Source organism: Paramormyrops kingsleyae, unplaced genomic scaffold (genome assembly GCF_048594095.1).
Source record: "Paramormyrops kingsleyae isolate MSU_618 unplaced genomic scaffold, PKINGS_0.4 ups39, whole genome shotgun sequence".
Taxonomy (NCBI): domain Eukaryota; kingdom Metazoa; phylum Chordata; class Actinopteri; order Osteoglossiformes; family Mormyridae; genus Paramormyrops; species Paramormyrops kingsleyae.
Window position 1 is genome coordinate 38,988 of NW_027325977.1, and position 17,428 is coordinate 56,415.

The 17,428-nt window shown below is 46.8% G+C and overlaps 1 protein-coding gene across 4 annotated transcripts in view; it reads right to left on the bottom strand.

The window, feature by feature from the left end:
- Nucleotides 1-415: 415 nt before the first annotated feature.
- LOC140586327 (NLR family CARD domain-containing protein 3-like) overlaps nt 416-17,428 on the bottom strand; it is a 93,615-nt gene continuing 76,602 nt past the window's right edge. The window contains exons 3-12 of one of the 4 annotated variants that reach the window (XM_072708131.1): nt 11,124-11,237; nt 9,067-9,127; nt 8,329-8,557; nt 6,450-8,169; nt 5,317-5,490; nt 5,004-5,177; nt 4,691-4,864; nt 4,385-4,558; nt 4,228-4,274; nt 416-1,281 (exon numbers count right to left, since the gene is read on the bottom strand). In XM_072708131.1, the coding sequence (XP_072564232.1) occupies nt 749-1,281; nt 4,228-4,274; nt 4,385-4,558; nt 4,691-4,864; nt 5,004-5,177; nt 5,317-5,490; nt 6,450-8,169; nt 8,329-8,557; nt 9,067-9,127; nt 11,124-11,237 (3,400 nt within the window). In that variant the 3' untranslated portion in view covers nt 416-748. Of the gene's footprint in view, nt 1,282-4,227; nt 4,275-4,384; nt 4,559-4,690; nt 4,865-5,003; nt 5,178-5,316; nt 5,491-6,449; nt 8,170-8,328; nt 8,930-9,066; nt 9,128-11,123; nt 11,238-17,428 lie in introns of all 4 variants that reach the window. The other 3 variants (XM_072708133.1, XM_072708132.1, XM_072708130.1) reach the window with 3 other exon arrangements.

The window sequence follows — 17,428 nt, forward strand, 5'->3', positions numbered from 1 at the left end:
TAGTGAGGCGCTACTGTGCCGCGGTCTGGGGAAAAATTGGGCTCTGCGGCATATTAGCCTACAAATTATTTTTCCGCGTGAGAAATACAATGTGTGGCGGGAGTGCGTGACAAAAGAATGAAAAGAGTGACTGTCACTCTCAATGCGTGACACTTGAGAGCCCTGGGGTAATGTTTTTCAGCTAATAAGAGACATGGTCTGACTCCTACTACCTAACTATATAAAGAAAGAGTTACTGAAGGTTAAATGCAGCTAACATGTCCTGTTTTAAGCCAAGTACCCCCAAAAATGGGCTAAAATCGCCCCTGCTTTTAGTTATGTTCAATTACAGTAAAGTGTATTTATTTAATTGTATTATATGATTTATGTTACCCAGTTACCTCACGCTTTGACCAGAGCTGAACCAGGACATTAATAGGATACAATATGAAGCCTTTATTGTCAGTGTACAGGTAGCAAATACAACATACAGACAGAAATATATAAAATGTACACATACAGGGGAGGGGAAAAGCCCCCCCACTCATCAGGATTACATTTCATTACATTTTAATCAGACAATCATTTTGCCTGTTTGTTCAGTTTGCTGAACCCAGTCACTTATTTTATCTAAAATATGTCACACTTCAGAGTAAAAAGGGTTATACTGGTTAAAAAGCAGATTTTACCTTTTTGCCATGGAGAAGCAGCGGCATGTGACATGTGACACTCTGATAAGGTAAAAATGATTCCTCCAGCTCACAGTGAGCTATCCCAGCATGCACAGGGACACGGAGGAGTTATAATTAACCCAAAACCCTGGACAGAGGGGTTCAGTGAATGAGGAGGTGAAGCTGTACAGGAGGGTCACTCCATCAGAGGAGACTCTGTAGAAGGACAGAGTACCAGCCGCCCAGTCCAGATACACTCCTACTCTGCGGGAGCCTGAGGGCTTTATGGGTATGACAGTCTGTTTATTATTGTGACAGACAGAGTAACTGTCAGGAGAGCAGCGCAGCATCCATGACTTGTCATTGGCTCCAAGCTCACAGTCAGCACTGTTTCCTTTCCTCCTGATTCCTTTATAAGTCACTCCTATCCAGGCTACATCTCCACTCCACTCAGCTTCCCAGTAACAGCGACCAGTCAGACTCTCTCTGCACAGAACCTGGTCCCAGTAGTCAAATCTCTCTGGATGATCAGGATATGGCTGCTCTTCCCCCCATGTCACCTTCCTGTTCCCCTCTGACAGAGACAGGTATCTGTTTGCTGTGTTGGGGTCCAGCGTCAGCTGGCAGGAGTCTGTAGGCAAGAGGAAGAGCGATTAATCCCATCACGAAGCCCAGCATCTCCATCATTATCACTGTCACACCTCACACACTCACTAACACAGAACTCGCTCCAATACACACATTTTATTCCCAATATACTCATGTAGCCGCCCGAGTCTGCGGCGCTCCGGCTGCCCCCTGCGCTGTGAGACACGCAGCGCTGAGATACTCGCTGGTAACCGAACTGCACTTTAGCCCAGTGGTTCTCAAACTTTTTCAGCAGGAGGCCCCCTTGTGTAGGGTGAATCCTTTTGTGGCCCCCCTCCTCAAAAAAAAAAATCATGACGCAAAACATCCTCAAACTTACAATTTTACTTAATTTTAGATTTTAGATTCTGTTTGTAGTCTTTATTTCTCTGGTTTGTTAAATTTACATTTCACAAAATATAACATTGTATTAAAACAGTTTTGACAGTAAAACTAAAATTGTCTGAAAAGTGCAACAAAAGCACTGAATACTGAACAGTAATTTATAATGTCCATAGCAGCGTAGTGTGCTAAGTAAAATTTATATTTACATTTTTTAATACATTATATTTTACATAGGTTGACAAGCCTGATTTACATACAGGTATTTTTTTTTTTTTTAGATTCTACAATTTCGATGTGGCCCCCCTAGCGCCATCTGGTGGCCCTCAGTTTGAGAACCACTGCTTTAGCCTGCGCTCTATTATTCTATACGATACACAAAATATAAAAACGAAGCAGGAATTCAAGTATGTGAAATACCTCAGGAAATGTCGGACGCCCGCGCGACGCCGGCGGGAAGACGGGGCGAAATGCTGCGCGTGCTAAATTAATAGCCTTAATTACAGGTAAATAAAATTACAAACAGCATTAATAAAACGTTTTAAACTTGAAATTGTACCACAAAGAGTACCACTAGAAGGTAATTTGTCTTTACTTCAAAATAAAAACTTCTTTCAAACCACTTCGGACACATACCGCCCTCCAGCAGCGTTCAGCGCCGACTAGTCATGTGTCGATCGCGGACGCGCCGTTCAAAAGATCCGGATCCTGACCAAGAGACATTTTTATAAAACAAAACATCTCCGCGGCTCAGCGCTCCATGCTGCTCTGACTGTGACTGAAGTTTGTGTTAATGGCGTGTGAGCCGCGCGACCAATCACGTGATGAGTCAGACAGTGTTGCCAACTTAGCGACTTTGTCGCTAGATTTAGCGACTTTCCAGACCCCCTTGACGACTTTTTTTCAAAAAAGCGCCTAGCGACAAATCTAGCGACTTCTGGACAAACCTTAGCAACTTTCCAAATGTCGCCAGTACTGTCCTGTAAGCGCGAGGTCTTGCTTTCCCGGTACAGTTACTCAACTCCCTGTGTCTGCTCTGATCAGTGAGCGCTAGCTCCAGCTGAAAGGAGCAGCATATTCCCGTGACCGCACGGCAGCTGACATAGATGTGAATGAGCTGCGCATATGCAAACGATGTTGCCACGGACCAATCACTTACCTGCTTCTCCTTTGCTTGAAATAAAACTATTTAATTTGACCGTTTCTTCTTATTTTTTCTTATTTATTTATTTTTTCTTCTGATGCACTTATATTACTCACTGTTACAGAGCTTAAGTTCATTCCAGTTTCTGAACTCGTCTGAGATCGTTTACTGAGCTACATCTGATTGACTGTACGTGATTCTACTTACTCATAAACAACGACAAACTTCATTAAACTTATTAAACTCATATACACATAAAACATATATACGTGTAATAAAAATGTTGTCTGACAGAAAATATGTAACGTAATTGATAGTTTTATACTGGACACGTGAGGAAGGATTAGGGAAAACACGCAGAATACAAATACGACGTAATTACGTCATCAATATGCAAATATACGCATGACGCCATCTACCGACATTTGGCGACTTTTCGAGCAGACTTTATCTACCTTACATTGAAAATAGTTGGCAACACTGGTCAGATAAGGGGCAGGGAGGGGGGAAAGGAGGAGAGAAAGAGAGAGTGTGGTGCGCGAACAATAGCCAAGATGAGTGATAGTTGGAAACGAAGCGGCATTTGGATGCATTTTAATAGCTATGATAACTCAAAGGCACAATGCACAGTTTGCAAGTCATTTCGATCAGGATCCACAAACAACCTTCACAGACACTTAGGAGCTGCGCATCCAACAATTCAGATGGAAGGAAAAAGACAGGCTAGCGTGCTGCTACTGCCAGAAGCCGGATCAGCCCGTCTAAGCTGAGGCACTTAGCCTTTCTGCCCCAAAGGAAATGTTAAAATGTTGCACTGATAGACAGGTGATAGATAGTTGTTAAAGTGGATAGATACTAAAACTGTTGGATGCTGGTGTTTTGCTCGTTGTAATTTCTTTATAATATCTTTATTGGTATTCGTTATTTATGTTATTTAACTGTTAATGGTATCAAAGACAAAAACAGATTTTCCACTATATAATGTTCAATCCACGTGTAGTAGTGTTTGAGGTTTTTACATTTCATCTTTCTATACCAAACATGATGGTATTGAGAAAATCATAAGGTTTAGTACACATATCAATCATGCGTCATAACAGCGCTGATAATAAAAGTAATAAAATGAAGAATCGTTTGGGAGCCGGAAGAGCCGGCTCTTCTTGGTGAGCTGAGCCAAATGATCCGACTCACTAAAAAGAGCCGAAATTCCCATCTCTAGCGCAGACTGAGGAGACGTTCAGTGTCACACCCAGTTTGGGGAGATTACGAGTGTTGTCTTAGGACAATCCTAACAAATCTCAAAACAGTACTACTACAGAAGTCCCCAGACTCCCATTGTTATTTAAGAAAATAGTCATTTTTAAACCCAAAGAAGAAAAAAAAAACACATCACAATAATTATGTGAATGCTGTCATAAAGTAGTATTAATTGTATTAAGCATAAAAACATGCATACAGACTTACATTTCTGGATCCCTGGTCTGGTCCTGCACTCTCCACTGTGGTCCACACTATAGCAGAAGCAGAATGACATAGTACTGCTGTATCCATTTATTTAATTGTTGTACTTTCTCCACATACATGAGTCTATAGCAGGGACAGACACACATTCTATACTCACTTCAGCTTCTCCAGGTTATAGCTGGGATCCTCCAGTAGAGCAGAGAACAGCTTCACTCCTGAGTCTCCTGGGTGATTGTAGCTCAGGTCCAGCTCTCTCAGGTGTGAGGGGTTTGACCTCAGAGCTGAAGCCAGGGAAGAACAGCCTTCTTCTGTGACTCTACAGAATGGCAGCCTGCAGAGAGACAGAAAATATCTGTCCAATAAATAAAAACACCTCACCTCCATGAGTATTACTTTTAACTAAATGTGACGACTTCATTAAAGATTTCAGTAATTACACTGTGGAATACCCAGTAATATTGACCTCAGTATCTCCAGTGTACAGTGTGAATCCCCCAGTCCAGCAGAGAGCAGCTTCACCCCTGAATCCTGCAGGTCATTGTCACTCAGGTCCAGCTCTCTCAGGTGAGAGGGGTTTGACCTCAGAGCTGAAGCCAGGGAAGAACAGCCTTCTTCTGTGACTCTACAGCCTGACACCCTGCAGAGAGACAGAAAATATCTGTCCAATAAATAAAAATACCTCACCACTATGAGTATTACTTTTAAGTAAATGTGACGACTTCAATAAAGATTTCAGTAATCACACATTACAGTGTGGAATACCCAGTAATATTGACCTCAATATCTCCAGTGTACAGTGTGAATCCCCCAGTCCAGCAGAGAGCAGCTTCACCCCTGAATCCTGCAGGTCACTGTCACTCAGATCCAGCTCTCTCAGGTGTGAGGGGTTTGACCTCAGAGCTGAAGCCAGGGAAGAACAGCCTTCTTCTGTGACTCTACAGCCTGACACCCTGCAGAGAGACAGAAAATATCTGTCCAATAAATAAAAACACCTCACCACTATGAGTATTACTTTTAAGTAAATGTGACGACTTCAATAAAGATTTCAGTAATTACACATTACAGTGTGGAATACCCAGTAATATTGACCTCAGTATCTCCAGTGTACAGTGTGAATCCCCCAGTCCAGCAGAGAGCAGCTGCACCCCTGAATCCTGCAGGTCATTGTCACTCAGGTCCAGCTCTCTCAGCTGACAGGAGTTTGATCTGAGAGCTGAAGCCAACACTTCACAGCATGTCTCTGTGAGTCTACACCTGTCCAGCCTGGAAAAGGTAACGTGTTAAGATATAAATACATACACCACACACAGGTATATCAAATAAAAAATCAAAATAAAAATTTTTAAGTACAATACGACATGCAGCATATAGCTGAAATATCAGTTATTTTGTTGTTTCCTTGTCCTAGTCAGAAACACAAATAGTTTTTACTTGACACTCCCCAGCCGACACGAACCTGCTTTTTAATGACCTTACAGGGTGAGTTACCCTGAGACTCTGTAATATATGCATAAGTATTTTACTAAAGCTCTGAGCAGCGCTGGGGCTCAGTGATCAGCACTACAGCCGACCCAGGGGTTCTAGGGTTTTGGGTTCAGTTCCTGCCTCGGATGTGTGTAAGTGTACATGTTTATGGGGGTTTGAATGTCAAGAAGAGCTTAAGTTATTTTAATTATAATTTTTTATATGACTTTTGAATTGCTGACATCATGACTGAAATCCTTATTTTCTGTTTGCTGTATCTGAGAACCTGTTAAATTTCCAAAACACTAATCACACAATTACCAATCCTGTCAGATAGGAATGAAATAGTGAAGCGTTATTCATCCCCCTGGTAAAATACTGCTGTTGCCTCTCTGATCTTGCTCTCTCTGACACACACATACAGGTCAGAGCTCAGGGTTGGCCAGCATCCAGCCCCCCTGAAGCTGGGGGGTAAGGGCCTTGCTCAAGGGTCCAAAACCAGCATCACTCTGCCAGCCAGATATTTAAACCGGTGACCTTCTGACCACAGACACAGAGTCCAAACCCACTGAACCACACACCACAGCAAGAATGTTAAAGAATATACAAATCCTGCAGTATCCAGAATGAAAAAGAATTTCTGGGTGTTCATATAAATACACCCTAATTGTTCTGATAAGATATAAAAGCAGTATCATGAATTACATCTGTACTTATTTAGCAACAGACATATGTAAGATCATTACATACTAACTTACAGAGCTGTCCTAGATTTCTTGATCACAGGCAGCAGCCTCTGAAGACCTTCATCTGATCTGATGTATTTCTTCAGATCAAACACATCCAGCTCCTTATCTGACATCAGTAACACAAAGGCCAGAGCTGACCACTGTGCAGGTGAGAGGTCTGCTGCTGAAAGGCTTCCTGAACTCAGGTATCTTTGTACTTCCTCTATTAGAGAATTGTCACCCAGTTCATTCAGACAGTGGAACAGGTTGATGGTCCTTTCTGCAGATAAATTCTCCTGTATTTTCTCCTTGATGTACTGGGCCGTTTCCTTAATGTTATGTGAGCTGGGTCTTGTCTCTCCCAAAAGTTTTTGTAACAGACTTTTACTGGAGTCTGTTGAGAGGCCAAGGAGGAAGCGGAGGTAGAGGTCCAAGTGTCCATTCTTGCTCTTTAATGCCTGATCCACTGCAGTCTTCAGCAGGTCAGCTGATGAGTTTGACAGAAACACATATAAAGCAGCGAGATACTCCTGGATGCTCAGATGCACAAAGCAGTACACCTTCTCCTGATACAATCCATATTCCTCCTTAAAGACTTCTGTGCACACTCCAGAGTAAACTGAAGCTTCAGTGACATCAATGTTATTCCCTATCAGATCTTGCTCATAAAATATGAGATTGCCTTTCTCAAGGTTTTCAAAAGCCAGTTTACCAAGTTTTAAAAGGAATTCCTTGCTGTATTTCTTAAGCTTGGTTTCATCGTTTTTCATATACTTGTCATTTTTTAAACTCGCTTGAAAGATCAGGAAGTGTGTGTACATTTCAGTCAGAGTCCTTGGAACTTCTCCCTTGTCAGTCTCACTAAAAAGCCTTTCAAGGACAGTGGCTGAAATCCAGCAGAACACAGGTATGTGGCACATGATGAAGAGGCTCCTTGATGATTTCACATGTGTGATAATCCTGCTGGCCAGACCATGATCACTAAATCTCTTCCTGAAATATTCCTCCTTCTGGCCATCACTGAACCCTCGTATCTCTGTCACCTGGTGGACACACTCAGGAGGTATCTGATTGGCTGCTGCTGGCCGGGAGGTTATCCAGAGGAGAGCAGATGGAAGCAGATTCCCCTTAATGAGGTTAGTCAACAGCACATCCAGTGATGTTTTCTTTGTTACGTCAAACCGTCTTTCATTGTTCTGAAAATCTAGAGGAAGGCGACATTCATCCAGACCATCAAAGATCAACAAAACTTTGTACCTACACAGCTCAGAGGATTCAAGCAATTTCAGTTCTGGGACAAAGTGGTGAAGCAGATCAATCAGACTGTATTCATCCTTAATCAAATTCAGGTCCCGGAAAGGAAGAGCAAATATGAAGTGAATGTCCTGGTTTGCTTTTCCTTCTGCCCAGTCAAGAATAACTTTCTGCACAGAGACTGTTTTCCCGATACCTGCGACCCCTTTTGTGAGTACAGTTCTGATAGGTGTCACATGCCCACGTAAAGGTATAAATATATCATTGCACTTGACTGTAGTATCTTCTGTTACCCTTTTCTTGTATGCTGTTTCAATCTGTCTCACTTCATGTTCATCATTGACTCCTCCGGCTCCCCCTTCAGTTATGTAGAGTTCTGTGTAAATCTCTTTGAGAAGTGTTGGCTGTCCTTCCTTAGCTTTCCCTTCAAATACACACTCAAATTTCTTCTTCAGATTACATTTGATTGTGCGCTGAAACTGCGACAAAAGACCCCCTGAAATAAAATGAGTACTTTTCAAAAAACATTTTTTACTCATTTAGACCAAATCAATTTCAAATTAAATAAATGATAAACTGAAATGTAATACACATTTTTTCATAAAACTCTTTTTCTGCAGTAAATCAAACACACTGAATGAGGTACAGCTCTTACTCTTCTCCAGCATGTCAGCGAGATCATTTTGCTCCATGGTCCTCAGGATGTACAGTGTGATCTTCAGAGCTCCCTCTCTACCACAGGTCTTCTGCATCTGACCATCACTGTCCAGGTCATTGTCCTCCTCCAGCTGAGACTCAGAGCATTCTGGGTCATTCTGATCCAGGTACCTTTTGAATTTCATCAGCTCATCCTTCAGAAACGTTTGAGCTTTTTTCTCCAATAACTGAAATGAACAGTTACAGTTTAATTATTATCACTCCAGGCACCGTATCTTTTTATAACTTCATTTGTGAGTTATGCTGCGTTACATTTCAACTTGTAACTTGGAAATTCAGAGTTCTTAGTGGGAAATATCAACTGAAGTCGGAATTTAATGTACTCTGAGCTAAATATAAGTGAATTAAGATGAAGGCCATTTAAACTGGGGCACATTAAATACAAGGAGTTATCTGGCTAAGCAAGAAACCCTGCTGTTTGAAACAGGTCCCTATTCAAGCGATTTCAGGTCCCTGGTTTTGCTAAATGTCTTTCCGACTTGCTGTACTGGAACGAGGGTAACTTGGGTGTGACGTCATTCCCAGCTCCGACTTCCGACCTCCGAGGTAAATGGAACGCAGGATTAGTTGTAAATATCTCTTTCACAGGATGAACTACTTATTGTATACGTGTATCTGTAGAAGATATATGTCAATTTATATAAAATTTAAGAAAATATACTTAATAAATGCAAACCTTGAAGATGGATGATAAGTCTGCTTTTTGTGGATATGAATTACATCTATTCACTCGGTCCCTGTGAATAAAACACAAATATCCAACCATTATATTTTTATTTAAATAGATGTAAGTTATGTAACTGCCATCCACATTCTGACTTGCTTATCATAAGCAAGCTGACCACATCAGCTTGCTTATGACAGTATAAGAGAAGCAGTGACATCTAGTGGCAGCACAGAGAGACAGCAGGTAGCAGGCAGGAGAGACGGTTTGACTTGTAGCTCCTAGTCACTCAATGACATTCACTGGTTACTTCTTGTAAACTGTGACATGATTCCAAACAGATTTCAACTTAATTACCATAACTATGCAGGGGTGGAATTTTTTTGGGGGGGGCAACACTGACTCCTGCAATTTTGGGCCCCCACCTGATCTCAAACTTTTTTTTTTGCTAAGAAAAATAAAAAAACATAGAACAAATATTCAACACAAACAATTTATATAATTATTTTGATTACAATAAAATGTATAACAAAACACCAATATACAAATTTTGCATGATTGTCGCCCCCCGATCAGTGAATTTTACCGACAGCTCTCCTGTTTCTCTTTTGGCTCTAAAAGCAGCTGGCTTAACCCCAAAGGGATTTGTTCTGTCCCTTGTTTCCAGGGTTAACACTAGACTGCCTGTAATACTCAGGGGCTTCCTGTCTCTTGCTGGGCTGCACCTCAGGTACCCAGCAGGCCCAGGCTCTGGTGTGACCTCTGGCAGCTCCGTAGGATCTTGTCCAGTGTGAGAGAAAAATTGACTAGAGGGATATTTTGTAATCAGCTTTGAAATTGTATCTTTGTGCAACTAATGCCAAAGTACCTGAGTGTTAGGCAGCTGACAGCCAAGAATGTAAGCTTAAGAGAATTAAGAGTTAAGCTTAGTGTAGCAATATGTGGTTGAACTTTGTGCTCATTAGATTGAACAGAAATGCAGGCTAGAGAACAGAAATGCAGGTTTAGAGCGTGTTTATCAGACAGAGCAGGAAAATCACAAAAGGCTACAGTGAGTGGGGGCTGCTTGCAGGTGGCCAGACCCATAAATTACAGGCTGTATAAAGTACATATGAAATGCTGATTACAAAATATCCCTCTAGTCAATTTTTCTCTCACACGTGTTGTCTCTGGTCCCAGTTTCACAGCCCCTTAGTTCTGTTTGTTAATTGTTAGTTAATTCCACCTGTGTCCTCTTTGCAGTGTTTGTTCTGATTGGTTGATTGTGTTGAGTACTCACACCTGCCTTTTGTTAGTCCCCATGATCTGTGTATTTTACTGCCTGCCTGTGGTCAGTTCCCTCACTTGGTCATTGTATCACATGCTGTTGATCCTGTGCTTTGTTCCTGTGTGCATTGGATTCCTGTGTAGTTATTTTCCCCTTAGTTCTGCTCCCTGGGTTGCTGCTCTTTACTAGTGTTCCCTGTGTTTTGTTGTTATGGCTTTTTGATCCCTCGTAGTTCCCTTATTTTCTGCTCTGTGTTTTGTTATAAATAAACCCCTGTCATCTTGGAGCCGCACTGTGGATCGTCATCCTTTCCTCGCCTGCACCATCCCCTGATCTCATAACAACTAGCTAATTAGTAATAGGCACTGATCCATTAAACATGTTCAAACAGAAGCCTCAGTCTGAACAGAGCTAAGGAGCCCATGAGAATCTATTAATTTTCAAAGCAGAAACATCCGTCCCAGAAGAAGACAATCTATTGCCCAGTCATGCTTAATCAATATAGAGCAGTAGCTTTTTTCCAGCTGAATGCTGAGGATTGACATTTAAAATGCACTTTTCAATCTACCTTCTAATTACAGCTCGCAAGAAGTCAGTCTTTACAGTAATCCTCATCCTTTTACCTCAGACGTGATTTATATAGAAGACAGACAAAACTTCTGTTTAAATTTTCAGACAATGGGATTTGCAAAAGTTAAAAAAATTTGAAAGTTGAAGTTTTTTTTCTTGTAGCTTGTGTTTGCCTGTATGTCTTTTGACTGAGAGTCTGAGTGTTTTAAACAATGTTTAAATGCATATTTACCTTTGATCTGTAGGAAAACGTCCCTCTCTGAATAAGATTGGTGGGTCCATTGACCTGTCACTCTTCATGGAAACACAGCTGGGTACAGGTGAGCCTGCTCTCTCCATCAGGACACTGTGGACAGTGAGAGGAAAGATCCTCATTATATAAATATAACCCATATACTGTGGACAGGGTCACATTAAATCTTCAGCTGTTTAACCTTCTGCTCTGTCTTCATGTACTTTGTTATGCCATGAAGCTCTTGATGCAAACATGCTTGTTTACAGTTAGCTTTAATGTGAAATAAACTAATCTAAAATGACATAGCCTCCTTTGCTAGACTTGCCTGTTGTTTCTTTATATCAGTGGTTCCCAAACTGGGGGGGTATTGCACCAATGGGATAGCCTAAGCTCCACTCGAGCACTGCTAGCAAAAACATGGGCAAGTTTGTGCACCCAGTCAGGCCTCCAGCAGAGGCTGACTCTTCATCAGCTGCAAGTTCAAGCTCCAAAGCAAAGAAGGGAAAATATGATGAGTCATATCTGGCCCTTGGTCTCACAGCGACAATGGTGGGTAATGAGGAGAGACCCAGTGTTTTGTGTGTCTGAAAATACTCGCTGCTGACAGTCTGAAGCCGAACAAATTAAGTCGTCATTTGGAGACAGCACAGCCTAAGCATAAAGATAAGCCAGTTGATTTCTTTAAAGGAAAACTCACAAACTGCCGTGCACAACAAAGCATCATTACTGATGCTGTATCTTTGCCTAAAAACACTTAACTGGCATCATATAAAGTTGCCTACTGAGCTGCTCAGGGTAAAAACCACACAGGAATTAATACTTCCCTCCGCTATCGATATGGTTGCAACTATGATTGATGAAGCAACAATTGATGAAGCCAGCAAGTTAAAGGCAATTCCGTTATCAAACAATACGACCGCGAGGCGCATTCATGACGTCAGAAGACATAGAGGAGCAGCTGACTGACAAGGTGCGGGACAGCCGCCACTTCACACTGCAGGTGGATGAAGCTACTGACAGTAACAGAGACTGTTTATTCATAACGTACATCAGATATATCGATGCTGAGGATTTCAAGGAGGATTTGTTGCTCTGTAAGCAAATCACTTGCAGAGCCACTGCAGAAGAAATGCTTAAAATCACTGACACTTATTTGAGAGGCTGATCTGAAATGGGAGGACGGTGAGGGGATCTGTACAGACGGGGCTCAGGCTATGGCTGGGAAACGGGGCGGCTGCAAGCGCTCGTGAAGCGCGTCTCTCCCAGTGTGCAGTGGACACACTGTATGATGCATCAAGAAGGGCTGGCGTCTAAACAGCTTAGTCCCGAGCTGAACGATGTAATGACGGATGTCATCGCTGCAGTAAACTACATCAAAACCCGGCTTTTTTCTGCCCTGTGTGAGGAAATGGGCTCCAACCACACAGCTGCTTTGTTTCACAGTGGGGCTCGTTGACTGTCACGTGGGAAAGTTTTTACCAGAATATTTGAGCTCCGAGATGAGATCAGCACTTTCATGGAGGAAGAGGGTCACGAGCTTGCCAATAAGTTTCAAAATGACGAATTCCTCCTGAAAGTTCCATACCTGAGTGACATGTTTCAGAAACTCAATGTACTAAATCTGCAGATGCAAGGCACAAACACACACCTTCCACATCTGGCAGATAAAATCACATCATTCACAAGAAAACTGGAGATATGGGAGTAGCAAGTTACTGAGGGAAATGTAGGCTCATTTGGGAACCTGAACACAATCATTGTGCTCAACAAGCTTCAGAACACAAATATCTTACGCATGAAAGCTCACCTCTCCGCCCTACAAAAATATTTCCAGAAGGAACAGTGGTCTGTACTACGAAGCGGGGTTACTGGCTTATCGGGGTAACTTGTCGGATTTAAGGTACCACGGTTTAAATGGACTATATATTGGTTCACTTACATGTTGCACAGACTACCTTAAATCCGACAAGTTACCCCGATAAGCCAGTAACCCCGCTTCATAGTACAGACCACAGTTCATTGATGTTACCTCAGATTCATCAAGGCTGCAATTTAAGTCTAAAACACTGGCTGCATTTTGGATTGGAGTGGAGAAGGATTAGCCAGTGCTAGGAGGGAAAGCTGTGGGCACACTCCTTCCTTTTGCTACATCCTAGCTATGTGAGGTAGGTTTTTCTGCTGTGGCCTCTATTAAGACAAAATACAGATCAAAGCTGGACCTTGAAAAGGAACTAAGAGTGGCTGTTTCCCAGCTGCAACCCCAAACTGAGAAGATTTGCAGCACAAAGCAAACCCACACCAGCCACTGAAAGGTGTGAGACTTCAGATGATCCCCTTTTAAGTTTTGTTCTGACTGGGAACTGGTTAATTTTCCCAGATATTTTTGTGGAGACAGGTCTTTATTCTTGTTTATAACTTCAGTTTGCTCTTTATTTCTCCCACAGAGGTGAAATTGCACCATTTGTAATTGCATTTCTTTCGCCCAATTAGAAAAGGGAGTTGTATTTCAAATAAAGTTTGAATTTGAACCTGTGTAGTTTGAATGGGGGGGGGGGGTGTCAATAATGTTCCTATGTAGAAAAGGGGGCCCTGCAGAGAAAGTTTGGAACCACTGCTTTATATTATATAGCCTACTGTCACGATCCGCTCCGTTCGATCCCGATGTGTGCCACGCCCACCTCGTGACCTCGTGTGATTACCAATTGTGATCATCTGTGTCCTGTTATTTCTGCCTAGTCTTTTGTATTTAGTCCGAGTCTGTCTGTCTTCCCCAGATCTGTCATTGTAGTGTTAGTGGATGTTCGTACCTGTCCGTCTTTTGGTTAATAAAACCCTGTTTGCCCTACGCCACGGCTTCGCTCACCTGCTTCCCAGCTCGCCCGCCCCGCGATTGCTGACAGAATGACAGATCTCCACAACAATTCACCGCAGCAAGCCGAAGACCAACGGATCGGCTTGCTGCAGGAGGTGATATATTGGCTGTCCCAACCCGAGGTCCAGGAAGACCCCGCTGCTCGGGACCTAGCCAGCCGGAGTGGAGACCTCCTTAGTGAGGCACCCCCACCCGGTAACGCGTACCCCCCTGCAGGAGGTACGCGAGAATCTTCGGCTGCTAATACAGCGCGTTACAGACCGGAGAGCCCAGATGGTCGCATTGTGCTGCGCTGGGGCTGCTGTACCGCCTTCTGTCCCCACAGAAACGGCGCAGCCGCTTCCTTCCACCGCCACAAGCCGGAGGCGGAAGAAGAAAAGGAGAGAGCACCGACAGGAAGAGATACCGGCGATCTTTCTGGGGGCTTGCTCCCTCTCCGCTGCCATCACCCCGGGCGTTATCCCCGCTTCCGGTTTACCGGTACCCCTCGCCAGCCCCGCCGAGGAGAGGCCGCCACCCTTGGCGGCATATGACTTTCGGGCAGCACGCCCGTTCAATAGGGGGGCCAGGGCCGTTTGGGATGCCATTCCCCGGATCCCCAAGGCCCTTAAAGGGGCAGCGCCTGTACGCCCGGCGCCGATCCTGGCGCCGATCGCAGACCTGCATGTTCCGGATCTGCCCGCGGCTGCGCTGCCTGCTGCCGCTGCCGATCTGCCCGCGGCACCGCCGGCTGCTGCCGCCGCCGCCGATCTGCCCGCGGCTGCAATGCCTGCTGCCGCCGCCGCTCTGCCCGCGGCCGCGCCGCCCGCGGCTGATGCCGCCGCTCTGCCCGCGGCCGCGCCGCCCGCTGCTGATGTCGCCGCTCTGACCACGGCACCGCCTGCTTCTGAGGCCGCGATGCCAGCAGCTCCGCCTGTCCTGCCTGACCCGCTTGTCCTGCCTGCTGCAGCTGCCGCCGCTCTGCCCGCGGCACAGCCTGCTGCAGCTTCCGCCGCTTTACCAGCGGACCCGCCTGTCCTGCCTGACCCGCTTGTCCTGCCTGCTGCAGCTGCCGCCGCTCTGCCCGCGGCACCGCCTGCTGCAGCTTCCGCCGCTTTGCCAGCGGACCCGCCTGTCCTGCCTGACCCGCTTGTCCTGCCTGCTGCAGCTGCCGCCGCTCTGCCCGCGGCACCGCTTGCTGCAGCTTCCGCCGCTTTGCCAGCGGACCCGCCTGTCCTGCCTGTCCTGCCTGACCCGCCTGTCCTGCCTGCTCTGCCTAGGGCAATGCCTGAGGCGGCCGCTGTGGCGCCCCCTGCTGGCCGCGTGATGACGGCGCCCGCTGCGGCGCCCCCTGCTGGCCGCGTGATGACGGCGCCCGCTGCGGCGCCCCCTGCTGGCCGCGTGATGACGGCGCCCGCTGCGGCGCCCCCTGCTGGCCGCGTGATGGCGGCGCCCGCGACGGCGCCCCCTGCTGGCCGCGGGATGGCGGCGTCCGCCGCGACGCCCCCTGCTGGCCGCGTGATGGCGGCGCCCGTCCTGCCGGCACCCGAACTGCCTGCCTCGCCTGTCCTGCCGGCACCCGAACTGCCTGTCTCGCCTGTCCTGCCGGCACCCGAACTGCCTGTCTCGCCTGTCCTGCCGGCACCCGAATTGCCTGAGGTGGCTGCGTTTGCGCCCCCTGTTGGCCGTGTGATGGCGGCGCCCGTCGAGGCGCCCCCTGCTGACCGGACGCCCAAGGCGCCTGCCCAGGCGGCCCCTGCTGGTCGCACGCCGGCAGCTGCCTCCGCTCTTCCTGAGGTGCCCGCCGAGGCGCCTCCTGCTGGCTACCTGCCCGCGGCCCTGCCTGAGGCCGCCTCTCCCGTCCTGCCCGCGGCCCTGCCTGAGGCCGCCTCTCCCGTCCTGCCCGCGGCCCTGCCTGAGGCCCTGACTCCCTCGCCATTACCCCGGCAAGGCCGACGCCCCCCAGGACCCCGCCTCTCCATCTCCAGCAAGGGACGGGGACATAGGCGTAGGGCCCGGGTCCCGCCCGCCCTGCCCCCTGGCTCGCCCGTTCGACCCCTGGCGGTGGCTCGGTGGCTGCCTGCGGGTCCTCCGGCTCGGGGTCGGCGGTCCCCTCCGGGTCCCCCCCTGGATCCTCGGTGCCGGTCCTCGGTCCCGCCTCCAGGTCCTTGTCGGTCGCCTCCGGGCCCCCCTGCTCCGGCTGGGCGTCGGACGGCGCCTTCGCCGGCTCCGGCTGCGCCTCCGCCTGCCGCGGCTTCCCCCACCTGCCCGCCTGCACTGGTGTTCCCTCCTGCTCCCTCCGTGTCCCCTCCGTCTCTCCCTCGTCCCGTTCCCTTGGCCCCTGGGTGGTCCCCTTCGGTTCCCTTCTCCCTCTCGCCTGCGGCCCCTCCGGCCGCTGCCCGTCGCCCGCCTGGGTTCCTTCGGGCTCCCCTGGCTCCTCCTCCCTTTCCCTCCGTCCCGTCTGTTTCTGCTCCTCGTCCCTCTGTGTCTCCTCCGTTCCCGTCTGTCCCTCCTGCCTTCGTTCCTCGTCCCTCTCTGTCTCCTCCGTTCACTCCTGGCCCTTTTGTTCCTCCGTTTTCTGTCCCCTCTCTGTCTCCTTTCTTTGTCTGCCTGTCCGCGTTCCCTGTCCTCTGTCGGGTCTTGTCGTTTTTCTAGTCCTTGTTCCTGTTCTGTGTCTCTGTCCTGTTTCCGGTGTCTCGTTGATGTTTTGCTTTTGTCTTCCAGGTCCTGTTCCCCCGTCTCGTCCGTCGCCTCCCCTCGAGCGCGCCCGGTGTGCGCGCCTTTGGGGGGGGGTTCTGTCACGATCCGCTCCGTTCGATCCCGATGTGTGCCACGCCCACCTCGTGACCTCGTGTGATTACCAATTGTGATCATCTGTGTCCTGTTATTTCTGCCTAGTCTTTTGTATTTAGTCCGAGTCTGTCTGTCTTCCCCAGATCTGTCATTGTAGTGTTAGTGGATGTTCGTACCTGTCCGTCTTTTGGTTAATAAAACCCTGTTTGCCCTACGCCACGGCTTCGCTCACCTGCTTCCCAGCTCGCCCGCCCCGCGATTGCTGACACCTACATTTAGCCTTAAATGGGGATCCCCACAATAAATTTCACCAAGTTACAAAAAAAAAAAAATATTTCCAACCGGATTCTCGACTGTCACTGAATACCGATAGCAATGTTTTGATTGGTTGCAAAGACCGAAAATATAAACTTTATTTTACCGCATATTCAGAAAATCATCTCGCGCCCCAAAGATGTCGTGAAAAATTGAAGAATCAGCGCTATGTGGCAGCAGAGGACGGCGTCCAGGGAGTACAATTAAATGTAAATTCTTGAAGGGAATTAAATTTCATAAATTTTATAAATGATAAACATAAATCATCTACCCCACGGACCTGAATCAGTTAAGTCTCGAGGAAGTGAATTAAGTTAAGACAGATTACTCTCTCTTTCAAGAA